Here is a 16,692-nt window from a genome sequence, read left to right on the forward strand (position 1 = left end):
ATGCCAACAACTGGTTTTTTTATTAAATGTGTTTAGTTCCGATGCAAAGACCCTATAAGTGTATCAATGTTAACGCCAAAATATGCAATCTTTAATGACCTGACAACAGTATCGTAACTATATCCCTTCTTAATAAGTCTATTCAAAGGTTTTGTTAGTTTCTGAGGTGAATGCTGACACCTTTGTGCTTTATAAAGAATGTTTCCATAAAAAATTGGATGTGAAATACCTAAACATATAAGAAGTCTGCATGTTGAGCTATATTTACGAATGATGTCCTTATACCGATGATAAAATTTAGTAAACGTTTTGACTAGTTTGTGATATCGAAAACCCTGGTGTAATAATTTTTTAGTAATACATAAATTTCTCTCGTTAAAATCTAAAAAATTGTTACATACATGAGCAAATCGTACAAGTTGAGATATATAATCACCGTAAGATGGTGACAAGGGCACATCACCATCTACAAATGGATAATTAACAATAGGAAATGAAAAATCATCTCTTTTGTCATAAATTTTAGTTTTCAGCTTTCCGTTAGTGATATAGATATCAAGATCGAGGAAAGAAATATATACTTGTATCAGATCAATTGTCTTTTTTTTCTTTTTAAAATTGACTTTTTAACAAACAGGGAAAGCTCAATTTAATTTATTTCCTTTTATTTGATAATGATCTCAAGTTGTATTTCATTTATATGGCTTCCTACCTATACATGAAGTGAAAGGTCTACAAAAACGGAAATGTGTCACAAGAAGCCACTAATCAATTTCAACAGGGCACAGTCAACAGTCCCTATCAATAACTGTTGTTTAAATACTAAATTATAAGAATGATAATGAGTTGTCCGTATAAAACTAAATCAGACTAATATAATCTTCAAAAATCAAAATAACATGTGGTCAAGCCATAAAGTAAATGTCTAACTTTGACCCAAATTAAAGGAAATTGGTGAAGCTTACTTGAATCTCCTTCAAAACAGATATAAAACAAAAATGATTACAACATAAAATGTATCAGTAGCGCACTTAACAAATATATATTATATATATACTAGTTCAGTTATCATTAATGCCATACTAAACTCCAAATTATACACAACTTAAGACAGTTGAAGAAACTGAAAATAAAAAAGTTATTGCAGACCATATCACTATTTCATATAAAATATATATTGTGACTTTTTTCCTGTGACCTTTTTTCCTGTGACTTTTTTCCGTGACTTTTTTTCCTACATTCTAAATTAAGCTCTTCGTTTTTTTATATATATAATAAGAGAACAAATTTTCATATATATTGTTGATTGGAATTAATAAAACAAAAAAATAATGTATATTTACATTAGTAAAAATAAAAATAAAACATATCGCTGTAATTTCTGGTTAGCTTTAAACCCTTTGATTTCATAAATGTAATTTTTGTATTGAATAGACTTTTTACTTGTTACTTAAATTAAATTGGTATACTGAACTGGGTGGGTATACTGAACTGGGTATACTGAACAGTAAGTGCATATGCTAGAATCTTTTGTGACCTGATGTTGTTTTTCAAAATGGACGAATTTTGTTTATAATGTCATTTCAAAATGTAATGTGTAATTCAATGCATTACTTAGAAAAGGTAATCGTAATATAATGCTTAACTTTGGTAAATGCATGTTATTGTTGTTTAATGCATGCTTTTGTCAAAGTAATTGTACTATAATGTATTACATTGCAATGTAAATCGCCCCATGCCTGGTATAAGTTCATTACTTAAAAGGTAGAATATGTACCTACGATTATTATGTTCTGATAAAAGCTTTATTGAATGAAACAATGAAGCCGATTACTCAATTTTGCTTGCGCTTCACGAGTTTCTGCAATAGCAATCATTAGGTTTACAGCTTTGCTTAAGTCCAAATGTTTGGATGCAAAATACGTTAAAATCTTGTAAGCCTAAAAATTCAGATGTGGATCAAAGTTCGTCTAATACAACAGTCAAAAAGTAAATTTTGCCGATTGATTTTGAAATCTTCATATTTGGAAACTTAAATAAAAGGTGTTTTTTTTTCTTTTTAGTCATTATTTGTTGGTATTTTTTCGACCTATGGCATTTTTTGATAAACTCACAACTTGGTCAAACCAATAACGGCATTGAATGTTGAGAGATGGTTCCGCCGGGTAATTCAGTACACATGCATACTTGACAATTACTGGGATTTTCTTATATTGCAGTGTAATAACTCGTGATCATGAGGATATTGATAGCAAACTTGATTTGTTTGTTACTAGTGGTCAAACCGAGTCTGCAATTACGTAAGTATAACACAAAGTGATTTTCTTATCCCAGGAATAGATTACCTTAGCCGTAATTAGCACATTTTGTTTTGGAATTTTTGGTCCTAAATGCTCTTCAACTTTGTATTTGTTTGGCTTTTTAACTATTTTGGTCTGAGCGACACTGATAAGTCGTATGTAGATGAAACGCGCGTCTGGTGTACTAAATTATAATCCTGGTACCTTTGATAACTATTTACACCACTGAGTCGATGCCACTGCTGGCGGACGTTTCGTCCTTGAGGGTATCACCAGTCCAGTAGTCACGCTTCGGTGTTGACATGGATTTCTATTAAATGGTCATTTTTATAAATTTCATGTTACAAAACTTTTAATTTTTCGAAAAATTAAGGATTTTCTTATCCCAGGAATAGATTACCTTAGCCGTATTTAGCACAATTTTTGTTTTGGAAGTTTTGGTCCTAAATGCTCTTCAACTTTGTATTTGTTTGGCTTTTAAAACTATTTTGATCTGAGCGTCACTGATGATTCTTATGTGACAAAACGCGCGTCTGGCGTACTAAATTATAATCCTGGTACATTTGCTAACTGTATACATGCCCAAGTTTTATACAACTTATCACCCACACCCACACCCTCACCCTCACCCACACCCACACCCTCACCCTCACCCACACCCACATCACCACCCCATGGCGCTTTGTTTAGAAATTTTGAAATACTTGTCAGTGATATAAAAGAGCGATACTATAAAATAGAATCTTCAATTAAATATAAAAGTCAATTTTCTAAATGTTATAATATTTCAAGAGGGGTAAAACCAGTCTGACATTACTAGTATTTCTTCTTTTTTTTTAAAGATGTAATCAACGAGTAAGATAAAAGAAATTCAAATCCAGTACCATAAGGTTCTTTGAATATTAACTCTTTTATTTGCAGATGATCTTATTTTAATATCTGAAACTAATAAAGGATTTCATAAAAAAAAAACAATCAGAGTGTGACCTACTGAATAAGACCATCTCAGTGGGTTATTACTTTCATTAATAACATGACCGGGATCACAAATTGAGCAGGATCTGCTTACCCTTCCGGAGCACCTGGGATCTCCCCCTGGATTTTGATGGATTTATATTGTCCAGTGATACCGATCTATTGGGTTAAGCCAATTGCAAATGATTTTTACAGTTTCTTCTTATGTTGTTGTGTTGCACTTTTGTGCCTGATTAAACTCATCAAGTAATGTGATAACCATATCAATCATTGGAACACATAAAAAAACCGCCAACTTTAAACCATTTAAATAATTGTCAATTTGTCAATAACAAATATTAAAACCACATCATGATATAAAACAACTACATTACGTTAACCCACAAAAATATCAAGTAATGATAAAACCACATAAAGTCAATAGGAAACCCTATCATGTTACGTATATCTAAATATCATTTACTAATAAAAGTAAAAACACAAAAATACTGAACTCCGAGGAAAATTCAAAAGGGAAAATCCAAAATCAAAAGTCCAAACACATCAAATGAATTGGATAACAACTGTCATATTCCTGACTTGGTACAGGCATTCTCTAATGTAGAAAATGGTGGATTGAACCAGGTTTTATTGCTAGCTAAACCTCTGACTTTTATGACAGTCGCATCAAATTCCATTACATTGTCAACAATAAAATTGAGAATGGAAATGGGGAATATGTCAAAGAGACAACAACCCGACCATAGAACAGGCAACAGCAGAAGGTCATCAATAGGTCTTCAATGACTATTTTATATTCAGTTTTATCAAAACACGATTTCGTAATATCAAAATCATATTATGGAAAGACAAAGATTCATTATGCTATATTTGAGTACCACATAGACAAATGTTGCCTTTCATAATAAATACTAGCAACAAAATGATGTATAAAGAAATAATGAAAATAGGTAAAACTGTTAGTTTATAAAAAAAAAATACTGACTTAGTGCAGATCATATATAAAAAGATAAAATGAAAATCTAATCCAATACAGTTACTATAAACTATTTTAGTCGCATGTATATGCAGAACAGCTATTAATATTTTTGTTGTACTCACATCGTGCAAAGTATTGAACATATCATAAATTTCACGAGCCTTTGTGTAATGTTTTTTTCAGTCTTTACCCCATTTAGAAAGACGATAATCGATTTGATAGTAATGATAGCGTTCGTGAAAATTAATATTTTACTTTCTCTTTTAAGTTGAGACACAAGCAGATGTCTTGTTTATTCTTGACACGTCAGGTAGTATTGGAGAGGCTAATTTCACAATTATGAAAAACACTGCAGCAAATTTAGCAGGTCAATTCAAGATCGGAAAGAGAGACACACAAGTCGGCGTTGATGTATTTTCAACAGGTTTCAGAACAGAAATAAAGTTGAAAAGATATAATTTGATACAACTTCTTAAATTTTATATCAAACGGATCCCGTATGGCAGTGGTGGAACAAAAACATATCTTGCACTAGATCACGCCAGAGAGAGCAGTTTTACAAAAGAGAATGGCAAGTCATCATAGAATAACTAATCGAAGAATTCAAATAGAGTGACAGAACAACATATTAATTCATTTATGCTAATTATCAGTGTTGTTCGTTCACGAGTTGAATATTTTTCGATATATGAATTTTTTAATTAGTTATTCTTTTTATTACATTGACAAATGGCTTTTTTAAAGAAATTAATATAAAACATTTAAGGAACTATATCTATTGTGTACGCATTCACAATTTGTTTTGATACGCCGTTATCAACGTCTATTGTTGTATGACGTCAGAGAGTGAAATAACCACGTTTATTTCACATGTGATATTATCGGTTTTTTTTAACTGGGAAATCAATGTAATCCATTGCAACTAATGTAATGATTAAATTTTACTGTACAGATGATACCGTAATCAAGTCATTAAATGAGAGTCGAAAGATACCAGGGGGACAATGAAACTCATACATAGAAAATAAACTGACAACAGCATGGCAAAAAAGTAAAAAGACAAACAGAAAAAATGATAGTACACAAGACAGAACATAGAAAACTAAGTACTAAGCAACACGAACCCTACGTTAAGATGGCATTTTTGAACTATGATAATATTTATTCACTCATAGGTTCTTTGCATCGGAAATTAACACATTTGTTCTAAAACCAGTTGTTGACGTGATACGGGTTATATTCAGCTCTTATAATTCATGATGACATGGAACTAAACCCCTAACAGACTGCATTGTCCTTAATTTTCATAAGGTGCAGACATAATCTTTCAATCAGTTCAATTGAGGTATGCAGCTGGAATATTATTACATACTAGAAGTCCTTCGTTAATTTATGTTGAGCATTGACATTTTGCTTAGTTTCTTAGTTTCTTAGTTTCTAAGGGTTCGTACTTTACTATCAGGATTTCTAGATAGAGGGTTGCTACTCACAACATCTTAATCAAGAGTTCCAAGTGGTGAAGTTAAAATCATCTCTTCGTAAGTTTTACGGACGCCATCGAGTTGGTTGATCGTTTTGGAATAACTGTTCACATATTATTAATGTCGAAACAAAAATCTCGTCCTCTCTTCCCAAATGTGACATACCGAAAAAAAGTCTTAAATAAACAATTTACAATATAAAAAAGAAGATGTGGTATGATTGCAATGAGACAACTGTCCACAAGAGACCAAAATGACACAGACATTAACAACTATAGGTCACCGTACGGCCTTCAACAATGAGCAAAGACCAAACTGCATAGTCAGCTATGAAAGGCTCCGATAAGACAAAGTAAAACAATTTAAACGAGAAAACTAGCGGCCTTATTTATGTAAACAAAAATAACGAAAAACAAATATGTAACACATAAACAAACGACAACCACTGAATTACAGGCTCCTGAGTTGGGACAGGCACATACACAAATAATGTGGCGGGGTTAAACATGTTATCGGGATCCCAACCCTCCCCCTAACCTGTGACAGTAGTATAACAGTACAACATAAGCATGAACTATAAAATTACAGTTGAAAAAGGCTTAACTCATCATGCCTAATTCTTGCGTAACCCATCTCTAGCCAAGGAATTATATTAAAGGTCACATGAATACGGATTATTCACTTGCTAATAAATAATTCATCGGTGATGATTCTGAGCCTTTTTCGAAAAGATTGGACCAAACTGGCTTTTTAAAGCGAATTAGTTTTTTTCACTTTGATTAATGATTATACAAAAAAAAAAAAAAATTTATATCCCGTAGCTTATGCCCCTTTGATAACATTATTTATTCATTAAGTATATTTTTTTGTCGTATTTACAAAGTATAAACCAATTATTTTTTTTGCTGATACTTTATTTCGCATTTTACCCTTTCTAGTTCATTTCGCGAATATTCAATTTCGAGATTTTCAATTGACTTGATGTAGTTTAATAACGAAAGATCCAAGATTTTCATATTTGCCACGATTAATATTAGCGTTATTTTTCTACTTGCGAAAGTCGCGAAAATAAGTTGGTGTTTCAATAATATGCATTTTAAACTATCATTTTTCAGGAGATAGACCAAGGATACAAAACATCGCTCTTGTTATGACTGATGGTGGGTCTGACAACCAAAAACGTACTTGTATCGCAGCTCGAAGATTACGTGACGAGGGTGAAGGTTGCATAATTATTTCCATTCCTATTGGAAATAGAATTAACGAAGAAGAGATCGAGTGCATAGAAGATGATATAGGTCTTCGTTTCGCTGCAGCAAATTTTGCTGCATTGACAAAAAAATCGTTCAGAAAACGCATTGCACAAAAGATTTTGCAAGGTACAGTCATTTTATTTCTTTACATTTTTGCTTAAAAGTTAAGTCTTATCTGTATAAAAGATCTAGAGGGACGAAATATACCAGAGGGACAATCAAACTCATAGATTAAAAATAAACTATCAACACCATGGCTCAAAAATTAAAAAAGACAAACAGACTTATAATAGTACATAAGGTATATAAAAAAGAAGATGTGGTATGGTTGCCAATGAGACAACTGTCCATAAGAGACAAAAATTGACACAGGCATTAAAAACTATAGGTCACCGTACGGCCTTCAACAAGGAGCAAAGCCCATACCGCATAGTCCGCTATAAAAGGCCCCGACATGACAATGTAAAACAATTTAAACGAGAAAACAAACGGCCTTAATTATATATAAAAAAATGAACGAAAAACAAATATGTAACACATAAACAAACGACAACCACTGAATTACAGGTTTCTGACTTGGGATTAGACCGTTGGCTTTCCCGTTTGAATGGTTTTACACTAGTAATTTTGGGGCCCTTTATAGCTTGTTGTTCGGTGTGAGCCAAGGCTCCGTGTTGAAGGCCGTACTTTAACCTATAATGGTTTAATTTTTAAATTGTTATTTGGATGGAGAGTTGTCTCATTGGCACTCACACCACATCTTCCTATATCTATATACATAAATAATGTGGCGGAATTAAACATGTTTGCGGGATCCCAACCCTCCCCTAACCTAGGACAGTGGTATAACAGTACAACATAAGAATGAACTAGAAAAATTAGTAAAAAAAGGTTTAACTCATCAGATGGACAAAATACAAGTGGACGTGACCGGGTACTTGTACATCCCGACAACAAAAAGACACTAGGAACAGATCTGAGAGTACTCGAAGTTATCTGACAGCTAGTTCAAAACCACTAACAACTAATAAAAAAATCATGCATCTAAAACTAAACTATCAATCCGTACACATCCAACATTCAATGGATTTAGTTTAAAGATGTCATTAACCGTCAGAGAAAAACATGACCTTGTACAATGCCAAGTTACAGGTATCGACAGATTGTAGATCCATGAATGTGTGAATATATATATAAAACATACTAGTAATATTTAGTTTGCTTTCAATTTACTGATAACAAAATCAATATTTATACCAATAAAAACAATATTCAATGATCTTGTTACAGTGTTGAATTGCTAACCTTTTAGAATAAGTTTATTTAAAGGAACGAAAAGTTTACAAGGATCATTTATAAAATTCCGAGCACGGTCAACAACATTTCCGTAAAAATGAGGATGTGCTATCCCGTTTGAAATAAGTTATCTGTAGGTACAACCAAATCTCAAAACCAAATCTTCATATCTATGGAAAAACTTATTCAAGGTTTTAAGTAATTTATGGAAACGATATCACTGGTTTAATAATTTACCAGTAATACATAGATTGCGTTCGTTAAAATCAAAAACGTCACAACAGACACGGGCATATCGAACGAGCTGTGAAATATAAACACCGTAAGATGGTGCCAAAGGAACATCACCGTCTAAAAATGGAAAATTAACAACAGGGAACGAAAAATCGTCCCTTTTGTCGTAAATTTTATTGGGGAGTTTCCCTTTTAAATTCAATATATCTAGATCGAGGAAGGAACAGTTATTATCGTATCAATTTGATTTTTTTTAAAGTAAGTTCCTTGGGGTAAATTTCATTAGTACAATGTAGTTTGAGAAAATTCTTGATTATTTAACGCAAAATAGCATCAAGATAACGGTAAGTGTTGTTGAATTTATCAATTAAATGCAATTTCGACGGGTCTTCACTGAGTTTGGTCATAAACTGTGATTCGTAATATAACAAAAACAAGTCTGATATTGAAGGGGGACGATCAGTGCCCATGGGGATGCCTATAACCTGTCGATAAACTATGTCGAAACATACATAAATATTATCAAGGAGAAAATTAACAGCTTCAACTTTATTCGAGTAAAATAGAATCGGTTGAAACATCGATATTTCGTTCTTTATTGAATTGAAATAAAAGATAGTAGTTAATCGTTAATACAGAAGAAGTGGGAAAAAAAATAGCTTACATTTCTAAAAGTTCACGATTATTTGTAGAAAAGTGGACGAATGGATATTCCGCTTCAACATGTAATTGGATCCGATTTCGGTTTTGAATAATTTAGGCAATAATGCAAAATAAATACTGAAAAAAAAATAACCAGCGTTATTATTACAAAGAATCTCTAACTTAAGAGATGCAGTCACTTTTGGTTTTGTTAATTTAATAATCGTTACAGAGAGTATACAAATACGCCTATCAAGTATCTTTGTTGAATTCTTGGTATAATTAAAAAAAAAACAACATTATAACCTCTTCCATCAGACATTTCTCTCACGCTGCCGGATTATTTATAAATTTGTTAGTCCTCTTTTACATATACTCGAGTAGGCATAACCATGCAATTATTTTTTAGAATCAAAATTTTAGAAGAGTAATTCAGATCTCCAGAAGCAAATATTAAATAATCTAAAATGATTTTAAAAAATATGGAAATGTAAATAAAACACACTAAAAATGCACAAGAGAAATGCATTTTAGATAAAAGAAATTAAACAGTGGTTAATTGGGATTTGAAATTTAAGAATCATGAAACTGCACACCCTTTAACAGGACCTTGAAGGAGGCATGAATACTTGTGTATAACATAACCGAGTAAAGTAAAAAAAAAAAAAAAAAAAAAGTTATCTAATTTTGTCGAGTAGAGATGGGGTATTGGTCGAGTTGTTCCAGGAAAAAAAATAATAGAAGCCGCAGTGATCGTGAATCGATCGAGAATTGGACGAGTTAATCTGAAAAACAGATCACTCAAGATGACATTTATCGAGAAAAGGTCGGATATTTGTCAAGCAAAGGTCGAGATGATCTTGTACTGATCGTAAAATATTTGTATTCCGATCAAACGCATCCTTATAGGATCCTTTCTCGATCATATCAATCGCTACTCGACGAATTACTGATATCAGCTTCTCGAGTGACTACCTTCTCGATTCTTACTGGAATAGTGCGTGTCAAAATCTCTGGGGTAGAAAGTAAGATCGATGACGAGCAAGGTACACCAACCCGAGCAAGCTTGTCGACCGAGTCGGACCAGGCTTCCGATCGCTGAATCGTTTTTAATCGGGATTGTGCTAGAAAGTCTGATCGGCAGTGTGAACCTAGCTTAAATGAGAAACATCAAACTAGTTTTAAACGGTTCAAAAAGACATTTGTAATAAAGTTCAATAAAAAATTGTGTAAACAGTCCAATAAAGAGATTTACCTTTCCAAATATTTCATTGAGCGATTGAGTCCACTTCTTGTAATACAAAGATATGCTCTTATAACATTTTGTGTTTTTGTTTGTAGTGAGTAGCCCAGGACAGGGATAAAAGAAAAGGATGGTGAGTCATAGGTCATATTGTGGGTGATTATTTGTTTATCATCTTGTAGTGGGTGAGTAGTATCTCATAATGTGGTTGGTGAGTAGAATCTCATTGTATGTGTGGTTAGTAGTACCTCATAGTGTGGGTGGTGAATAGTATCTCATAGTGTAAGTGGTAATTCAGCCCAATCTAGTTGGTACTAGTATTCTCATTTGTTAAAATTTCATGCATTTAAGTGAAACATTACAAAAAAAATATTCTGAGTGGATTGAGTATTGTACCTAAAGTCAATTCATGAAATGACAAAAAGTACTTAGATATGTTATAATAATATAGAATAAATCACAATTCTCAGAAAAAAAATACTTCACTTTATTAAACTGATAAAATTGAGAATGGAAATGGGGAATGTCCCGACCATAGAAAAAACAACAGCAGAAGGTCACCAACAGGTATGAAAATACTAAATAGTAATAAAACCAGATGCGACTAATATAAAAACAAACAATTCAGTATAAACATGTACAACAATTTTGGTTGCAAGTAAGATGTGTTAGAGAACTTGGTAATATAGAAGTCATGTCTGCATACGCTCACGGTGATAGTACATCGAGGTATACAACATTTTGTAAGGTGCAAAAGAAATTCGATTATTTGTAATACCCACGTTGATTTGTATTTGATTTCAATAAAGGAAAACTATAATGAAAGTGTGAACTATAAATTTCATAATGAAAAAAAAACACGGAACGATAACAACGAACGTTATCAATATAATTATGAGCATTCTAAATCAAGATTTCATCAAATAACCTGCTTTTAGAATCATACTACCTCAATAAGTTACTATTTGTGTTACAAAACAACATCAAAGTTTTAACATATTGATGACCTGTTTTACTGCTGTAAAGAAAATCTTAATTAGAATATAACATTAAAATTACTACAATAGTTATCAAAGGTACCAGGATTATAATTTAGTACGCCAGACGCGCGTTTCGTCTACATAAGACTCATCAGTGACGCTCATATCAAAATATTTATAAAGCCAAACAAGTAAGAAGTTGAAGAGCATTGAGGATCCAAAATTCCAAAAAGTTGTGCCAAATACGGCTAAGGTAATATATTCCTAAGATTCCAAACGAGCGAAACAATTGAGAAAGTTATTCAAATTAAAATGGAACCAATGGATGGCAATATCACTATTTAGAAAACAAAAACAACCAAAAACTAAGCACCCGTCGTCTCTTTATTAATAAATTAATGTAGTATATACTTGAACAATGAAGTCTATATCTAAACATACCTTCATTGTTTACAGACAACGTTTCTTCTCAACATCTGCTGACGTAGTGAAAAAATAAAGTTTTCTCTGGAAGTTTTTAATTATAATATCTCAGACTTGTCTCGCGGACTGAGAAATAAATAGTCTGAAATATTTAAAAAAAAATCATACTCCTTCCATTGTGATTGAAAGCAAGAAAAATGATATTAAAAGGAAACCAAAAAGGTGTAAGGAGGAAACGGATAACACTATTGCTTAAGGAAAAGAACGAAACGACAAACAATAGTCAACACTGAAAACTAAGAATTAAGGACACCAACTTTACCAAAAATCCATTTTGAAATAAGGTGTTCCTGAATGTTATCCTTATCACTATTCTAGTGGATCTTACTGTATTGTCCATTATGAAATACGGTAAGTAATAGTCGTCATACAAAAATGTTTGGTATATGTCTCCTCGGTTACTTTCTGCACAAATGAAAAAAGGTTAAAATAATCATGACCTTTAAATACTAAGAAACTCTTAAATGTTGTAGTTTCACATAACTTTTGTATTTCATTTATTTTGCATTAATCTATTTGCTACAGAAATACTTTTATATTTTCTTATTTATTATAGGCACCACACTCACTGCATCAAGAGATCTTATATAGTGTAACTGTGGAATAAAACTGAAATCATGAAAATTTGGATTGATTATTATTGTATTTCATTTTATCATTGTCCGTTGATAATGATAACATCATTTGTTTGTTTGGCGTTGCATTTCCAAAATAGAGTTTTCACTTTTTAGAGTATCAACTGATATCATTCTTGTACATTCAAAAGAGGGGCGAAAGATACCAGAAGGACATTCAAACTCTTAAAACGAAAATAAACTGACAACAACATCGCTAAAAAGGAAAATGACAAACAATCAACCATTTGTGCACAAAACACAACTTAGAAAAATAAAAACTAAGCACACGAACGCTACCAAAAACTTGGGGTGATCTCGGGTGCTCCATAACTATATTTGTTTGCATGAATATTTTACAACCCATCCTGACCAAAGACTAGCAAACGCATTGTGATTAGGAGCCTATTACCGGTATATGTTAGTTGTGCTTAATCATTGATCTAAACCATAATAATGCCCCATCCATGTCTTCCCTAGTGTTTTGTGTGATAAGTTTTCTGTCTTATGACGCGTGTACCATACATCGTTTTATACACATTGATATAAGCTAATACATTGAATTTATGTCTGTGAATTTGATAAAACTCTTATGTTGACTGTTATATGGATATTGAATTGTAACAAAAATTACCTTGATACATTTACCTACAACTAAAACTGACATACTATTGAAAACAAGATTTTACAGTAAAATACATGACTTCAGCTTCCCTTCATAATTTTACGGACGTCATCACGAGTTGGTTGACCGTTATGGAATGTCCGTTTCAAAGATGATAGTCGTGTCAACAATCCCCCCTATTATCCGAATATGACCTACCAGGTTTGCACTTACATGAGCCACACAACAGTCACACGTGTGGAGAAGGATCTGCTTACGCTTCCAGAGCATCTGGCATCCCCGTGTTTTGGTAAGGTTTATGCAACTCAAACGTAAGTTTTCTATGTTGTTGTGTTGTACTATTGTTTGTCTATTCATCTTTTCCATGGTGTTGTCTGTTTATGTTTGACTTGTGCGTTCGAATGTCCTTACGCCACTCTTTTACATTTGCATACAGCTTTCATATTTTTACGTCATGCTTCAGATACTTTTTATGATTGTTAAAGTATAATATACATTGGATGACTGGTACAAAATTAATTGGCCATGATTTTAAAGGTAACGTTCATCTTCCTCAGATGCAATTTTAGACTTATTCATAGGTGTGTTATACAAGCATATATCTTTTACTCAAAATATAACTTGTAGCATGTGTTTTGTGAACAGGTATCTTTATCAAATGAATGCGAGTAAATGTGATGTATACTTCATAAATACGACAACCCTCCTGTGCATATCTAAAGAAATCCATGAAAATTCTATTTTCAACAGAAGACAGACTTCATATCAACCTCTCAATTGTATCTGTAAATTATATGTAGTGAATATATTTAAAAGAGAACAAAATGTTCACACGAGATAACCCATTTAGAAAGGAATCTATTTCTGTTTAATATTTTAAATATTACGGTTTGTCTTTTCTTTCGTCCTTAAGCCACAATATTAGTAACATAGGTCCATGGTATACACCAGTTAAAAAGGATACCGATAAAGCATAACTTGAAATCAGCATGTTTGTCACTAGAAGACATGAGGTAAAATCAGGACTTATATTTCTTTTCAATGGGTACACCTTTCGTTTTATTTATATAAGAATGAAGAGGTGTTGTATGATTACCAGTTAGAAAACTGTCCATCTGCCAATTGGCAGGGATGTAAAGCACTACAGGTCGCAAAATATATATGGTATAAATTTTCCGTGTAGTAAGCTATAAAAAAAAACCTGGCATGATAACATGGGAAATTATTCATCAGAAAAAACTAACGGCCTGATTTATGTTCAAACAAAAAAGGAGAAATAAATATGGTAGACATCAACCAACGAATCACTAGCTCCTGACATAAAAGATGCAAAGAGGAAGGGTTTTCCATGTTTGTGACCGCTTAGTTCGGGGATCATTGACCATAAAACAAGAGCGCACATGTTGAAATATCTCGCCTTCTTCATCAACCATTTATATTATGTTAATAATCCTAAATATAAAGCTTTACTACAACTATCACATCAGTTTAAAATTATCCAAGAAAATGAGGTCAATGTCAGATAAACCGCACTGGAAATACATGTATACCTAACAATCATTCAATTGACAAATATGCTTTTAATATAGTTGACCTACATGTATTGCACATCGAAGAATCAAACTAAACTATGAAAACTTAAAATCGACCAATGATCCATGAAAATGAGGCAAAGGTCCGATGAATGCTGCCAGACAGACATATGCAATGATACCTTACAATCAAGTTAAATGTTTATATATAATAGTTGACCTTTTGCATATAGTGTCTAAGAAACAAACTAAACAAGGAAAACTTAAGATTGACCAATGAACCATGAAAATGAGGTCATGGTCAGATGATAATTGCCAGACATAGACACCTTAAAACCATTCGATAAACCAACTATAGTTGACCTAGTCACATAGTATTAGAAAAACAGACCAAAAACATTGAGCAATGAAAGTATTTTACGGTGGATATGTCAGTCTGGTATGTTTTATTTGACCTTGGTCTCATTTTTATGTACACCAAATATTGTTGATCTATTGCATATTCACAGTATTAAAACAACACAAAAACTTTACTTTAACCACTGAACCATGAAAGTTATGTCAAGGTAAGATGAAAACTTCCAGATGGACATGTACACATTACAATCATTCCATACACTTAATATAGTAGACATATAGCATACAGTATTAGAAAAATATACCTAAATACATAAAGGTAACTATAACCACCAAATATAGGAGACCTATTGCTTATAGTATCTGAGATATGGTCTTAACCACAAAAACATAGCCTTGTTCACTAATCCATGACATGAGCTCGAGGTCTAGTGAAAATTATCGGACGCTCATAAGACCCTTGCAAAAGTTGCAGGCTCAACCAAAATGACAATAGCCGCCGGCAAATGGACAAAACTTAAAGAAACACATACTTGAATGAATTGAAAGATGTAATCCAAATTTTCCACAGTTCAAATTTACATATGCACAGCAACATGAGAAACTGGGAACTTAATTTCAGTGTGTATACAATTTAAGATTAAGTAGCTAACATGTGCTACATTTTATTTAGGTGGCTGATGCCTATAACAATAGTTCCAAACTTTTTAAAAACTGAGCAACATGACCTACACTAATAACTAGGGCTGATCTCAGGTGCTCATGAAGGGTGAGCAGATCCTGCTTGATATGTTGCTCATGTTAGTACAAACCTAATAATAAGTTACCTCATGTACCTGTTTTAAGTTAAAAGTCATGACAGTTGTTGTCTTTAGTCGAATTCTTAATGTACTTGTTGTAAAGGAAAATTCTGCTGATTGCAATTATCTGGTATAAAATTTAGAAATCAATTTTAATTGATGAATATTTTAGGACAAATACATCATGAGGTGGTTTTAAGTTCATATAAATTATAAAAACTGGTATAATTAAAATCATTATTACAGATGGCATCTCGGAATCACAAAATGTATTTGCTCTAAAATCACATGAGATGTATGTTTCAATAGAATCAGTAATATTGATAGGCTGACAATTAGGTGAGGCATTGTAATATTGATAGGCTGACAATTAGGTGAGGCATTGTAATATTGATAGGCTGACAATTAGGTGAGGCATTGTAATATTGATAGGCTGACAATTAGGTGAGGCATTGTAATATTGATAGGCTGACAATTAGGTGAGGCATTGTAATATTGATAGGCTAACAATTAGGTGAGACATTGTAATATTGATAGGCTGACAATTAGGTGATGCATTGTAATATTGAAAGACTGACAATTAGGTGAGACATTGTAATATTGATAGGCTGACAATTAGGTGAGGCATTGTAATATTGATAGGCTGACAATTAGGTGAGGTATTGTAATATTGATAGGCTGACAATTAGGTGAGACATTATAATATTGATAGGCTGACAATTAGGTGAGACATTGTAACATTGATAGGCTGACAATTAGGTGAGGCATTGTAATATTGATAGGCTGACAATTAGGTGAGACATTGTAACATTGAAAGACTGACAATTAGGTGAGGCATTGTAATATTGATAGGCTGACAATTAGGTGAGGCATTGTAATATTGATAGGCTGACAATTA

The 16,692-nt window shown here is 32.5% G+C and overlaps 1 protein-coding gene across 1 annotated transcript; it reads left to right on the plus strand.

Moving 5' to 3' along the window:
- Window positions 1-2,217: 2,217 nt before the first annotated feature.
- On the plus strand, window positions 2,218-10,524 carry LOC134684922 (collagen alpha-1(XXI) chain-like). Its single transcript, XM_063544240.1, has 4 exons — window positions 2,218-2,300; window positions 4,523-4,825; window positions 6,851-7,114; window positions 10,502-10,524. Exons 1-4 carry the CDS (start codon window positions 2,237-2,239, stop codon window positions 10,522-10,524), a joined length of 654 nt encoding a protein of 217 aa, XP_063400310.1. The 5' UTR covers window positions 2,218-2,236.
- The last annotated feature ends 6,168 nt before the right edge of the window (window positions 10,525-16,692 follow it).

Source organism: Mytilus trossulus, chromosome 9 (genome assembly GCF_036588685.1).
Source record: "Mytilus trossulus isolate FHL-02 chromosome 9, PNRI_Mtr1.1.1.hap1, whole genome shotgun sequence".
Taxonomy (NCBI): domain Eukaryota; kingdom Metazoa; phylum Mollusca; class Bivalvia; order Mytilida; family Mytilidae; genus Mytilus; species Mytilus trossulus.